General features: G+C 35.9%; 1 protein-coding gene and 1 pseudogene across 10 annotated transcripts in view; one reads left to right on the top strand and one right to left on the bottom strand.

Annotated features, from left to right (window-relative positions):
- ARP2 (actin related protein 2) overlaps positions 1-5,137 on the bottom strand; it is a 32,028-nt gene extending 26,891 nt beyond the window's left edge. For 7 of the 9 annotated variants that reach the window (XR_016058193.1, XR_016058194.1, XM_020667380.2 and 4 more), the window contains exons 1-10: positions 4,850-5,137; positions 3,942-4,052; positions 3,344-3,478; positions 2,813-2,884; positions 2,604-2,682; positions 2,357-2,406; positions 1,380-1,483; positions 1,220-1,288; positions 1,065-1,128; positions 341-409 (exon numbers count right to left, since the gene is read on the bottom strand). Coding sequence is in view for 7 of the 9 variants with exons in the window: in XM_020667380.2 (XP_020523039.1) it covers positions 341-409; positions 1,065-1,128; positions 1,220-1,288; positions 1,380-1,483; positions 2,357-2,406; positions 2,604-2,682; positions 2,813-2,884; positions 3,344-3,478; positions 3,942-4,052; positions 4,850-4,891 (795 nt within the window). In the remaining 2 variants the exon portion in view is untranslated. Of the gene's footprint in view, positions 1-340; positions 410-1,064; positions 1,129-1,219; positions 1,289-1,379; positions 1,484-2,356; positions 2,407-2,568; positions 2,683-2,812; positions 2,885-3,343; positions 3,479-3,941; positions 4,053-4,849 lie in introns of all 9 variants that reach the window. The other 2 variants (XM_088870389.1, XM_088870390.1) reach the window with 1 other exon arrangement.
- Positions 5,138-12,309: 7,172 nt separating this feature from the next.
- LOC105420683 (pentatricopeptide repeat-containing protein At3g62890 pseudogene) lies at positions 12,310-14,393 on the top strand (annotated as a pseudogene). Its single transcript, XR_016058192.1, has one exon. The product of XR_016058192.1 is annotated as a pentatricopeptide repeat-containing protein At3g62890 pseudogene (transcript).
- The last annotated feature ends 217 nt before the right edge of the window (positions 14,394-14,610 follow it).

Raw genomic sequence — 14,610 nt, 5'->3', positions numbered from 1 at the left:
AGGTCTATTTAGATGGTGAGAGGTGCAAAGTTTAGTCCCTTCTTCATTTATGCATCAAAAAGGAGGGCGGAAAGTGCAACAGGCTCAAGTCCTCTCTCAACCAAGTTTCATTAATTCAACAAAATAAATGTCCAACAACATTAGGGTTGAAAAAGTGACAGATCCAACAAAAACCCCTCTTAATTTTCTTTTAGAGCATACGGGAAATATCCAGCAAATTTATCTCAGAATCAGAATGTGAAACCCTTAATAAGTCATGCAAAACCAAAATATGTTTGATCAGAACCAAGTGATGCAACCATTACAGAGAATCTCAAAAAAAAAAAAGATGTAGACTTACTGGAGTGAAGAGAGCCTCAGGTGCCTGAAACCGCTCAGTGCCAACTTTAATAACCCTTCCATCTGGCAGCTGTTTTCAGAATATTTTAGTAGCACAAAATATTTCCAAAGAGGTAGCATCTTGCACATGCTAATTCAAGAAAACTTGGGCTTTTCTCCAGGAAGGATCACCATTGCACAGGATTAAAGCTAAAAATATATTCCTACATCGGGAGGTGTGGTAGATAGGAGAGGCAATAACAACATGGTACTGGTGTATTGCACCAAAAGGGTATTTTACAGATAAAAGAAAAGAAAGAAAGAAGGAAAACAATTCATTGTCTCTGAATTGGCCATGAGTATGTGCACGCAGAAACCAGATGGAAGACAAGTGAATGTACCACTCGGCCAGTGGTCAAAGAGTATGCAAGTTTATCTAATACAAATGATCAACATACGATGACTACAGAAATTATGAAATAGGGCAAGAAACAAACTGATGAATCACAGCTTAACCTCCAAAAGATAACCATAGAAATCACCAGCTACTACATATTTTAAAAGCATTTTTAAAAGCGTTCAAAATGTTAGACATTCAAACTCCTCAAAAAGCATACAAAAGGCCTCAAACAAAATACACATTCCTTACCAATTAAACACTGTATAGAAGTGAAGAAATTAGGTTGCACCAACAATAAAATTTCTCAATAACAAACTTCACAAGCACATTAAAATAATAAACTTACTGTGTAATTTTTAACCAGTATAGTTGTTTCCAATCCCAACTGGTACTCACGTTTGTAATCATAACTACATGAAAGAGTAGCAACGATTTTAGATGATGAAGAGTGACAAAACTATAAAACATTCGGTGAATAATGAGGAAGGAATCACAACCCACCTGATGTAACAGAGCTTTTCCTTAATTTCTCTAACCGTCTCAAAGTCTGCTGTTCTATTCATTGCATACCTAAAAAGACAAAGATTAACATCCGATGAGCAATAAGCATTAAAAGAGCCATTCTCTTGGTTGATAAAATAATTTTGAAAGGATAACTCACCCTCTTCGGAGAAGCAGATCTACAAGATAAGATGTTATGTGCCGACCAGCAACATTCATCCGCTTTGTAAGATGAGGAAACGAGTACCCATCAACAACAGGCACCTGATGAAAATTAAAGACCTCCATGTCAAAGACTGATGGATAAAATGAATACTCGTTGCTTCACTTCAAACAGTGATGATGGCATAAAGTAGAGAACAGTCATAAAAGCTTGCATTTATCATTGTAGACATATCTCATCAAGAATCAAATCACAAAACTAGTAAAGAGAAGTGTCACTATTCTAGTTGACATCCAAGCAAGGGATACTTTAAGGCTTAAGATAGGCAACAAAAATAGCAGAAAACCAAAATAAATGTCTGCAGAAACCATGGCCTTTTTTTCATATCTGCTTTTTTCGTTATTGTTACCATTGACATTTTCTAAAGGCACAAACTATCAAGGCAGGGCAAGGCAAGTCATAAGCTTAGCATGGTCAGATGAGCTAGAACAAAGGAGACTACTAACAATGATTCACACAGATTCACACCCACATGTAAACACACAAAGAATCCTCAAAATGATGGAAGTTGCCAAGAGCATGGCATGCTCACCAGTAGCAAGTAACCAGTTCTTATAAAAGTCAAGCTAATCCAAAAAGATGAACAGAAAACAGTCTTTGAAAAGGCACAAACTATCAAGGCAGGGCAAGTCATAAGCTTGGCATAGTGACATAGTCAGATGAGCTAGAACAAAGGAAGCTACTAACAATGATTCACACAGATTCACGCCCACATGTAAACACACAAGAATCCTTAAAATGATGGAAGTTGCAAAGAGCATGGCATGCTCACCAGTGGCAAGTAACCAATTCTTATAAAAGTCAAGCTAGTCCAGAAAGATGAACAGAAAACAGTCCTTGAAAAACAAAATGCAGGCTAAAGACCACAAAGAAGAAAATAAAAGAAGACCTCACATAATTTACAAGCCTCTTACCACATGAGTCACACCATCACCAGAATCGATCACAAGACCAGTCAGCAAGCCTGTAAATAAAAGAATGCTTAAAAGGTTGAAAACGATGGTTAAAGCATCATTTCAACAGTACAGCAGTTACAGTGATCACATCAAAGTTTGCAAAGATCACAAGAAATAAGCTCACACAGCCATACAATATCAAGGATATGCAGTAGTGATTGATGACATACTAAAGTCTTAAACCTTCACTAATCATAGGAAGCACCTTGAGCATACAATGTCAAAACAGCCTGGATTTGGATAAAGACACCTGTGAAGCTGTACTTCTCAAACATGGTTTCAATCTGTAAGAGTTTCAAATCCACAGTTCAGAAACGAACTACCAAAGCTTTGGCAGGAAAATGTATATATGCTATGCTTCAAAACTTTGGATGAAATTTTCAGCGAGATTTAAGATTCATACGATAGACTTACCATTTTCTCTCGATTTCTTGAAGGATTAAGAGGTGGATCTGTCAGCAAAATCTTACATTCCGTTGGGTCTATCTGTTGCAGGTCAAAATGTCAGTCTCACTCATTCTATCCTAAAAAATACTAAATGGGGAATATAAGCTGATAAAAGAATAGTATGTTACTAGTTCATGAAAGAAATAACCTATTGACAACAATAGACAGCGTTAGCAAAACCTTAACCAAAACAGAGACCAGCCACAAATGAAAGCACAGCTACAAGCAGTAATTTAACTATCAAAAACACTATAATTATTGAAACAGTCAATGGCATGAGAAACCCATTGTCCCTTTCCCTCACTGATAAAGGAATAAACTAAATGCAGAATATCACATGTCTTTGATTGATAAAGGGAAGAAGGCTCCATAAGGTTAATTGGGCAAATAAGAACCACATATAGCAAGCACGTCGATAGTTTTGTAGACCTCTTTGGACTGGGAAGGTGCACATAACAAGCCTAAAAATTGAGGAGTTTTGCCAATAAAGAACGTTACCTTCAACTCGTTGAAAAATGCATGATCCCAGACATAGCCCATATCATCCCAATTCTGAACAATGCCATTGTTCACAGGATAAGATATATCAAGCTGGTGTCTTAGTTCTGCAGAAGCTTCCCCAACAACAATATCCTGAATGTAGCCGAAAATAAACATTAAGGTTTATGCACCAGACATGTATAGGGGCATAAAAACAAAGTAAAACACTCTACGAAGTAAGGAACCCAAATATCCTGAATTTGATTTGGTTTGGATGTGAAAACAGCAAAAATAGTACAAAACCCATGCCAATAATGAAATATTCTTCGTTACATTAATAAATTCCACAAATTTGACATTGACATAACAAATCTACATGACAATGATTTCAGGAAAGTTCATAACATAAATTAAAATATAAAAATTAAAAATCAAAAAATTAAAAAAAAAACAAAAAAACAATTTTACGTACCCAAAAAATTGCTTTGCAAATTGAGTGAGTTCATAAGTACATCTAGCTTCTAAAATGGGGCTCAAGAAAATAAAATAAAATGTAGAAAGAGGAGTAGTTGTCAAGACTCAGTAGTAAAATAAAATAGTGCAAGTGGAATATCACCTTCAATTCCTGTTCTGTTAATGATTCTTCATATCGTAACATGGGCCTGCCCACTACACATGGGAACACAGAAGTGGGAAAATTCTCTCCAGCGAAGCCACATTTCACATACTGCGAGGTTTAAAAGAAGCAGTTTTAATGCATTGTAAAAAGCAACAGTTTTAAGTCATTGTGAGGTTTTGATATGGCTTAAAAAATGGCTAGCAATAGTTTAAGCAATTTGAGCCTTAAAACAAATCATTGCCCATCAAAATGAGCAAATAAAATGACAAAGAAAAAAGAAAAATAAAAAAAGAGTGAATTCCCTTTGAAAAAAATCAAAAAAAAATCATTGATAGTAGAACTACACATGACCTTAGAATAATAATGCCTTAATTAAAAGAACACAAAATAAGATAGAAATGGTACGATAAGGTGCAAATTCTCCTATTTAAATCTTTTTTTACTCTTGTACTAATTTTTCCATTAAAAGACAACTGGAGAGCCAAATATGATTTTCTGGCGACTGGAAAACAGAAAATTTGTGATTATTGCTCCTGATTCAAATATAGAATTACAAATCCAACTAATTCCAAAATTAAAAAACAAAATCAAGACTTTATACTAGACTTCAGTCTAAAAAAATGAACTGAAACAATATACAGTACCAAAATTTCCGCTACCTTGAACTTATTCTAGAATTTTCAGAATATAACTGTGTTCTAAGAAACTCCAAATTCATAGAATTCCCATTAAGACTCCATTTCAATAGAAACATAACCATTTTTTCGGTCAATTATATAAACATAACCTTAAAATGATCATAATTCAGTTTCTTCCAATTGAAAAAAAAGCTCTAATGAATTTGGGAGCGTAATGAGAAAAATGCATGCGTAAATATCAAGACAAAGATAAATGGAGAAACTCACCCCTGTGCCGTTATCACATACGACCACGTTTCTGTTATCCATGAGCAGAAGCCACTTCAGAGATCGAGATCTGACTAATTAAATGGAGTCTAATACATTTCTATACAGCTCTCTCTCTCTCTCTCTCTCTCTCTCTATCTCTCTCTCTCAATACGTCATTGCTCAATCACTCTAGAACTAGTGCTCTCTGGTTTCCTGTTCTTTCCCTCTCTTTTTGGGCCCCGTTGTTTCCTGCTCTCTCTCTCTCTATACCTTTGAACTCCACCTGAAAAGCCACAAGGCTACACTGGCTTTACACAGAATCGTACGTGTTTAAGAAATGGAAAATGGTTTGATACGGCTGCAGCTTTATTAAAATAAGTAAAGCCCCACCTCATGACAAAATTTGTATTTTTTTTGTTACAAATTTTATTGTGAGTATTGAAAATTAATTTTAGAGCCATTGTGAAGATTTTCATACTGAAAATGATTTTTGGATGAAGATTTGATATGAGGCTTTATTTTATTTTCATAAAGCCTAAGCCCTATACAAACTTTAAAAATTTTCGCTCGATCGGATACATTGAATTGTAAAAATCTGAAAACATTACATGACCTCGTAATAATAAATCTTGCTTTTATCTTGGAGAAGCTCCATGGAAGGGTTTATAAGCACGAAGGGAGTGTATGTCCTTTTTTCTATAAGCACGAAGGGAGTGTATGTCCTTTTTTCTTTGGAAAAGTATACTGTTTATGAACAGGAAGGGGGTGTATGTCCCTTTTTTTTCTTGGAAAAGTATCAATGTAAAGTGGCCACAATTACTTACAACCATTCGATATGAAGTTTGATAGTTTGGATATGTTACAAAGTTCGAGAAATCTTTTTTTAAAGTTTGAGCTTGATCAATGGAATAATTGTAGCCACCCAATTTCACATCCAATGGTCAAGATTAATGTCTCACCTTATACAAAGGATAAATAGTCTCATAGTGTACTTGCTTTTTATTTTGGTACAAAGGATCACAATTAATTTTGAAAAAAAATTTATACAGAACCTTAATTCCCCATCTTATTTCATAATAGACCTCCCTTTTTTTTTTTTCTTTCAATCAGTACAAAGACACCTCTAAAGATTTGACCACACCCCCTCATCTCTTATCTCCTTTGTTTATTCACTTTTGACCATAGAAGTTAGCCTCAACAAATCATTTTATACCATCTCAATCTAGAAATCTTCTTAACTATGTTTTCTCCTTTCAACCCCATTATATCTCCTACTCTCAATTTACCACGTTCCAAAAATCTTTTTTTATTATATTTTTTCCCTTCTTAGCCCCTCAAAGCATCATATCTCCCACTCTCTCAATTGAGCACGTTGAGGGCTCTCTCCCTTTCTCATATTCGACTCTCTCCTCTTCTTACATGTTAATCTATTTCTAAATTCTATAGATGGTTCATTTCTCTCTCAAAATCTCTTTTTATCTAATGACCATGTACCATATGATTTTGTTTAATGACTATGTACTATGCAATTTCCTTCTAATGCTCATGCGATTTCTCTTTCTAACCATTTATCTCTCAACCCTATCAATCTTTCTCCAATTTGATTTTGTTATTTCGTCTTATAAATATATTATGTATATATTAGATACTTCAAGATCTATTCATATGGGTATATTAAGGATCGTATACAATAAAAATTCATAATCATCTTTAGTTATTAAATAACGAATGAGGAGGCTTGAAATCTAATGGCCGGCTGTGACCTTATTGCCAATAATTTGGGTGAAGGGCCAAAAAAAAAAAAGGAAGCTCATAGTGAGGGTGGCAATGGACCCGACCAGACCTACGACCCAACAGGATAGACCCGAGATCTCGACAGGTACAGTTATGGGTCCAACTTTTGGACCCGAATACATTTAGGTCTGGGTTTGGGTTTGGGTTCCGCCGGATCCAACCCGTTGCCACCCCTACTCTTTGTACTAGAGGTAAATGGTCTCATTAAATACATTCCTTAATTTTGAGTAGAAGCCTCATTAAATAGTACTCTTTGAAAACCACATTGGCCTTCTACATCACTAACCTAGATATGGGCCGCAAGTGTCTCTTCATGCACGCACTGTTCTCATCACCATCTATGGTTTTAAGTAGTGTTTGCAAAATCAAATCAAAACAATTAACTAGACGTGGGCCCATAAGAGGTTTAACCAACCTAACCGATAAACTGGCTGAGTCAACCGCTCTAATTGAGCAAGTCCCGGGCAGTTAAACAAAAGTGTTAAAAAAATAAAAAGATACAAAAAAAAAATCTACTAAAATATGAAAAACATATAAAGAATAATTAAAACAAAACATAGTTAATTGAAATTTAAAAATTAATGCAAAAAACATATTTTAACAAATCAATTAGTGCTTAAGGGTATTTTTTAATTTTTTGAAAAAGATGGAAAAATATAAAAGTGAGTATTAATGACCAAAACAATTTTTAATATTTACCGTAAGGTAAAGAATATTAAAAAAATACATTACAAATCAAATTCCCAATTTTTAAGAATTTTTATATATTGTTTTGATTTCTTTTTTTTAAATATCGATTAATCACCAAAACTAGAACCAACCAGTTCTAATCTAACTGAGCTGTCATTGATTAGATCGCCCGAACACTGGAAATTACACCTTGAAATGCAATTTACCCAAATAATGGCACACCGTCATAGATAGCGATTGTTTTAAAAAAAAAGTTATCAAACAAACATCCTGTATGAATACTTCCCACAAATCTAGGACATTTTTTTTAATGTCAAATTGTGATCGTTGGTAAAAAACTAAAAATAAAACTTTTAAGACATCATATTGACATTCTACCATCCAAATTACCCAGGTAGGTCATTCTTCTCACTGGTCATTGAAGTTCGGGAAGTATAATCCCCCTTAATTGCGATAAATGATGGTGTGAACCCGGTGGAGCACCCAAATGTCCATTTTGGAAGAGTGCCAAGGACCCCCAAACTCCATATAGCCATGAATCCTATTCCTCTAGTAACCTTTGGTTTTGGAGCTTCATAAGAGCTCCAAACCTAGATCCATCATCAATTGAAATGGATGGTTCTGATCTTATTTCGGAACGAACATAGATTTGGGATGATAATGTTTTTTGCACAAGCTTTCTATGTATTCTCTACAGCATAGAAGTTCTATCCTCCCCCTTATCCAACCGTCCATTCTGAATTGAGGGCTAAAATTGTCCCAATCGCAATGTCACGTCTCTACACTATTTTATTTTTAATTTTTTTTTCTATAAATTATTTTTATACCAAATTTTAGAAGTCCATTCCTCTATTAAACTCGCATTAGTGAAAAATATATAAAAAAAAATTCAATAAAATAAAATGACCAAAATACCCCTAAAAAATTCAAGGGGTATTTTGATCATTATATTTAATCAAAAAATTATTTTTAATATTTTTTATAGGTACGCCCCAATGAGAAGATGGCACGTACCAAATTTCATATTCATACAATTTGAATAAAAAAAATAAAAATAAAATACTTTGAGACATCAGATCTAAGATCAAACGGTGAGTGGCTCTCTTGATCAAAATTGGACAGCTGGATGGTAAAGGGTAGATAGAACTTATATATTGTAAGGGAAGCATAGAAACCTTTCCCATGTTTTTCAAGTGCATGAATTATTTTAGAACTTTGATGGCACGATTCAAAAAATGATTATGGAGATGGAGTCATGGTGCTGCTACCATTATCATTACTCCTTAATGGTTAAGCAGTACAGGAAAGTATCATTATAATGGAACTTTATATGCCTTCGAGGGAGCCTGCATGTTGGTTTCCCGGCGAAAGTCCAAACTAGGAGCGTAATTAGGATATTAAGTTTTAGGATATTAATATGGGGCACATTATTTGTTTATATTCTGGCTCTTGCGGTGTCACTGCAATTAATGAAGATGAAGTTAGAATGCATTAATCTCTTGTCAAGAATTGAGGGAGGGAAGATCATAACGGAGGATTCAACAAACATTATAGCTTAGAGTAAATGCGAAACTAATATACAATAGAGGTTAGACTACGCTTTTTCATGAGATATAGGATATTCTTAAAACTATAACTACGGAAATATGTCATTGTTATAGGGAGTCTAATATTGAGGCTGGTTGTCTTGCTAAAGGAGTACACCCATCTTTTTTGGTGGTTACTTCCTCCTATGGACTTTGTCCCTATATTGTAATTTGTTTTTTTTTTTAATGAAAATTCTTTGGTAATGTTCAAAAACAACTTTTGGGATGTGACTTACGCAATCAACTAAAAGAAACCTTCAAAATTCCCACCGTTTCTCTAGAAGGTTCAAGTGTGTAGGTGCTTAAAATCTTTTCATTTTTCATGCATTCTTCTACTCTAAAGAGGATCCCAAATATTTAGATAAAAAATATCCTCCCAAATAGGTCACTTGCCTGAGAAACTAAATGAAACTGCGCTCCAACGAGAGCATATAATTGGATCTCTCAAATTTTGGATCTTCTTAATTCATATAAGTGACCATTACTAGAAAAAATGCTTTCGTGACTTAAAGCTCATCCATATGAATGTGCACAATGACCAGTAAATGTAGGCCATCCATTTAATATGATATTTTTCTTAAGAGATGAAAATATTTCATTTTATTTATTACATTGTTCATATTGTATTAAAAAAAACGTTGAAGCAACAATTGAAAATTCAAAATTGGGACCATGAATCACTAAGGATCCGATGCCAATGTGGTCTCATTCAGGCAATTCCCAAGGTAGACCGGGATAAAGTAAACAAAGAAACCATAAATAATAATAATAAATAGAGAATCAGAGTAAACAAGGTTTGTCGTACCAAAATTATCCACCTTCCCATTAGGGTTGGCAACAGGTCAAGTCAGCTCCAAGTCTGGTTGGATCCAGACTCGAAAATATAGTGTGAGAACCGGACCCGACCTAAAAATTAAAATATCAATATATTTAACTATATTTAAATATATTTTATATATTGGGACTCAAAAATATTACTGGACCCGTACTTCGGATCCGGACAAGAGTAATATTTAGGTACATGATTTGGATCTTGACCCAAACGTTACCCGCCGGGTCCAATTTTCGGATCAACACTCAAACCCCGATCAGGTCTATACCTCAGGTCCCAAGTTGGGTCCGGGTCCATTGCGACCCCTACTCCCCATCCTATTCTAACTGAATTATTCTAAGTTGGAGCAGGATTCTTAAATCAATGCTCTTAAGTAAGTGTTTGAGTAAATGTGCATTTTACCCCATGACAGTTCACCATATGCCCCAATCATATGATCAGTTTAACATTGCTGTGATAAAAGCTGTCACCTCCCCTCACTCGGTTGGAAGGTGATGGAAAGAGGATGACTCGTACCCAACATGTCATGAAATCATCAAGTCCTTTGTGCATCCCACTCTTCCAAGTTCATGTTTGATTTGGATGGGTAAAATATGGGGATTAAGATACGGGTGCAGTTTGCATAAGCTGCAACTTTAAACAATCAAATTAAGGTGCACCTCCTGATTTTATCATAACATGTAATTTTAATGTCAAAAACTTTGGGATGGCTTGAAAAATTATTTTCATATCTAATTAAAAAATTTTAAACTCTAAAAATGATTCAAATCAAGTAGATCTATAAACATATGAAAATCTATGAAAATCTTGAAAATTGACGGTCTAGATAATGTGTTGCACGATGTTGCATTTTTTTTCATATTCATACATCCCGATGTTGAGATGATCAATTATAGGCTTTTTCAACATTAAAGCAACATTTTTCGATGGATTTTCTAGATGCACATTGAATCTACATTTTAAAGTTGCAACCTTACATAAACTTTTTCCTTAAGTTAATAGGTTGTCAAACACTTTGAAGAACTCACGATCTTTCTATCTTTTGGCACAAGTTCTCTTTATCAATATGATATTTTGCTCCTTATTGATAATAATTAATGTGCATCCGACTTCTCCAGACAATCAAAAGATCAAACTCATATTAGTTGTATTAATGCACAAGTACAACAAGATCCAAAGCACTAGATTAGCCTTTCTTTTTTCAGAGACAAAAGTATGCGAAAGCAGATTTTGTTACCTAAAAGTTTTGTGCCAATAAATTAATTAAAAAGTGAGAACCATAAGTAATTTTCAAATAAAAAAAGTACCTTTTTAGTTTGGGTAGTTAAACACCACGATCATCATCATCCTCAAAACTTTTTACCAACTATTTGGGATCTGTTACATGAATCCTAGTCTGTCATTATGCGTTATCAAAAATAGAACACGCCACCACACGACTATCTTAAAGTCGCGACTCTAACTTTAGCCATTATGACTAGCAACCTAGCCCTGAGTGACCATCATCCGCTCAAAATGTAGGGAGGTAGGTAGTTTATCATTCAATATTTTGTGAAGCTGCATATTGTAAGGGCCTGTTTGGATTACAATTTATTTTATTTGGCATTGATATTCTAAAAAAGTTTGTTTGTTTGATAGGTATCTTGTGTTGTGTATAATATTATTTAATTATTTAAGCTTCTTGGCAATATTTAGTTATTTTTTGGCAAAGGTGTGTGTTTTCAGCAAAATACTTTGAATAAGATAAATACAACTTTTTTAAAATACAATCTTTTATGTAAACTACCTTTAAGTTTATCTTAGATAATTTTATGATGGCCAGAGCCAAACAACATATAACTTGTTATCAAGTATAATTTATTGAAACAATGAATTATCAGTGATAACAAGTACATCTAAATAGCCCCAAAAGCCCCTCGTCGAATCTTAATAGAAAATGTATATTCAATGTCAGGAAACTTACAAATCAATATTCCAGCCTCGACAATCATGGATCTAAAAAATAGAAATTCAATCCATTATAATGGGCATTAAGATAACAGGTGATAATTGGTAAGCAATAAGCTGCACATTAACAATTAACGGTTATGAATAATCATAATCCTTTGTTGGTTAAACCAGTGATTTAAAAACCTGTGTCGACAAGGAATTGCCTAGTCCCGAGAATCGTTTGCCCCATTTCAGTTTTACGTATACAGAGGAAAATGACGAGTCTAGAAGGGAACCAACGGTTTAGTATATTAAAACTGCGATCCAGACTGCCGATTCACCGATCCGAACTGATTTTTGGCTGGTTCACTGTCTTTTCATGTGTTTTTTCGCTAGTTCACTTCTTTTTCGACACAATAAAATGATGATCCGGACCGTTAATTCACCGATCTAATCCGATTTTTGGACTGCCTGATCCAAGTTACCGATCCTTTTGATATAAACCATTGGTTTGAGCCAAAATGGAAAACTATTGAAGCTCAAATGTGCACATTCGCTTAAAAACCTCTGGATAATGAACTAACCAGACATGTTCGAAAAAAGTAACCAGACATGTTAGAAAATAGTAACCAGACATGTTAGAAATTGCTGGTCTTCATGCAAACCCATCAGCGTCCTTCCCTCCATCTAACCACCATTTCCAAACCCTAAGAACACAACACCATATCATACACTTGCTTCAATCATGCACAACCCACAACCAACTCAAACAAATCCATGCCCAAACCCTGAAATCCCAACTCCAAGCCCACAATCCCATCGCCAGGAAACTCATCGAATTATACACCACATTCGAGAACCCCCACTATGCATATACAACCCTAACCCAAGTCCAAAATCCTAATGCCTCTGTCTACAACGCTCTCATCAAAGCACACACAAGCCATGGCGCACATCTCCTGGCCCTCATACTATACACACATATGCTCTCTCATGGTACACAACCTGACCCTTTCTCATTTCCCATAGTCCTCAAGGCCTGTGCAAACCTTGAAGCACGAGAATTGGGCCAACAAATACACGCTCAAACCCTAAAATTTTGTGTAATTGTAGACCCATTTGTGTCCAACTCTTTGATTCTCATGTATTCAAAATTTGGTCTCCGGGACTGCGCACGCAAAGTGTTCGATGAAGTGCCCACAAGAAACGTGGTCATGTGGACTACGATGATCGATGTGTACACCAGAGCTGGTCTCATGGATGAGGCAGCCGAGTTTTTCGAGAAAATGCCGGAGAGAAATGTCTTTACGTGGACGGCCATGATTTCGGGTCATTTACGAAATGGATCCCCAATGCTTGCCTTGGGGATTTTTAGGGCAATGCAAGCTTGTGGGGTCCACCCTGATGAGGTGGCAGTCTTGGGTGCGATCTCCGCTTGTGCGAGGCTTGGTGGTCTTGGGATCGGAAAATGGGCCCATGTGTATGTGAAGGCCCATGGACTTGACATAAACAAGGTCTCTTTGGCTAATGGGCTCATGGATATGTATGTAAAATGTGGGTCTTTAGCAGATGCTCTTGAAGTTTTCAATGAGATGCCAAAGAGAAGTGTGGTCTCTTATAACACTATGGTATGTGGTCTGGCCATGCATGGAAAGGGAAAGGAGGCCATAGAGTTATTTGAGAACATGCAAAAGGATGGTTTTAAACCAAATGAAGTGACTTTAGCTGGGGTTTTAAGTGCTTGTGCTCATAGTGGATTAGTAGATGAAGGTCTCAATATTTTCAGATCAATTGAGGAGAAGTATGGTTTTTGCCCTAATATTAGACACTATGGTTGCATGGTGGACTTGTTGGGGAGAGCTGGTCAGCTCAAAGAGTCCCATAACCTTATAAAGAGCATGCCCTTTGAGCCTAATGAAGTTATATGGGGGGCTTTACTGTCAGCTTCTAAAATGCATGGGAACCTTGAGCTCGCAGAGTATGCATTAGTAAGGGTTATTGAATTGGGACCGGAGGGTGCGGGATATTATGCGTTGTTGTCGAATGCTTATGCGGGTCTAGGGAGGTGGCATGATTCCGGTAGGGTGAGAGCCATTATGAAGGCTAATGGTGTCAGTAAAACTCCTGGAAGGAGTTGGATTGAGGCGAATAATAACGTTCATGAGTTTGTTTCGGGGGATAAATCGCATCCACAGAGTAAGGAGATCCATGAAATGTTGGATTTGTTAGATGACTCTTTGAGGTTGGAGGGATATGTGCCTGGGTTCTTTGGCACTGGCGATTATGGGTAGCAATTAAACATGTATGGAATGCAAATGGGTTTAGGCCTACTGGATCAGTTACATGGCTAATGTTTGAAGCCTAGCGTACTCACACGACATTCCAAGTTCTTTGCTGGTGAGAAAACTAATTATTTTGGATTAATTCAAAAGTGTGCACTTGGGCTTCGACGCACTAGGATCCCGACACTCGAGCTTAGATGCACTGGGGTCCCAATCCCGAGTTAATAAAGACTAGTGGCCATCTGTCGATTTTATGATTGAACAACACCTCCATCACCCTAGGCACAGGAGAATAAACCGATTTTCTGAAGACTGCTACAAGCTTCCTCATGGTCCCAATCCGGGTCAACCCCAGAGATTCCTGGGTCAACCCAATTAGTTGTTAACGGTTGTGCTAGAACGTGTAAGAATAGAAATTAGAAAGGTATATTCGAGTTCTGAGAGTCCAATGCTAGTTTTTTTTGCTCCCCTTCTCCCTTCTCCTTGCTTTTTATCTTGGTTTGACAATGATAGAAGTTGCGCATGTCTCATCATTCTCGGTGTTAAATAATTGAAAAAACAAAGGAAAGTGGAAAAAATGGAATTACTGTTGGGAAATATTGTGGGGTCAAATGGGGGCTGTAGTAATTGTTGAGGAAATGATTTAAAACTGCAGAAGGAATGGAA

This window comes from Amborella trichopoda, chromosome 6, assembly GCF_054954075.1.
Source record: "Amborella trichopoda isolate Santa Cruz 75 chromosome 6, AtrichopodaSantaCruz75HAP2 v2.0, whole genome shotgun sequence".
Lineage (NCBI taxonomy): Eukaryota > Viridiplantae > Streptophyta > Magnoliopsida > Amborellales > Amborellaceae > Amborella > Amborella trichopoda.
Note: the sequence above shows the minus strand (reverse complement) of the source record. Positions and strands in the feature narration are given on the sequence as shown.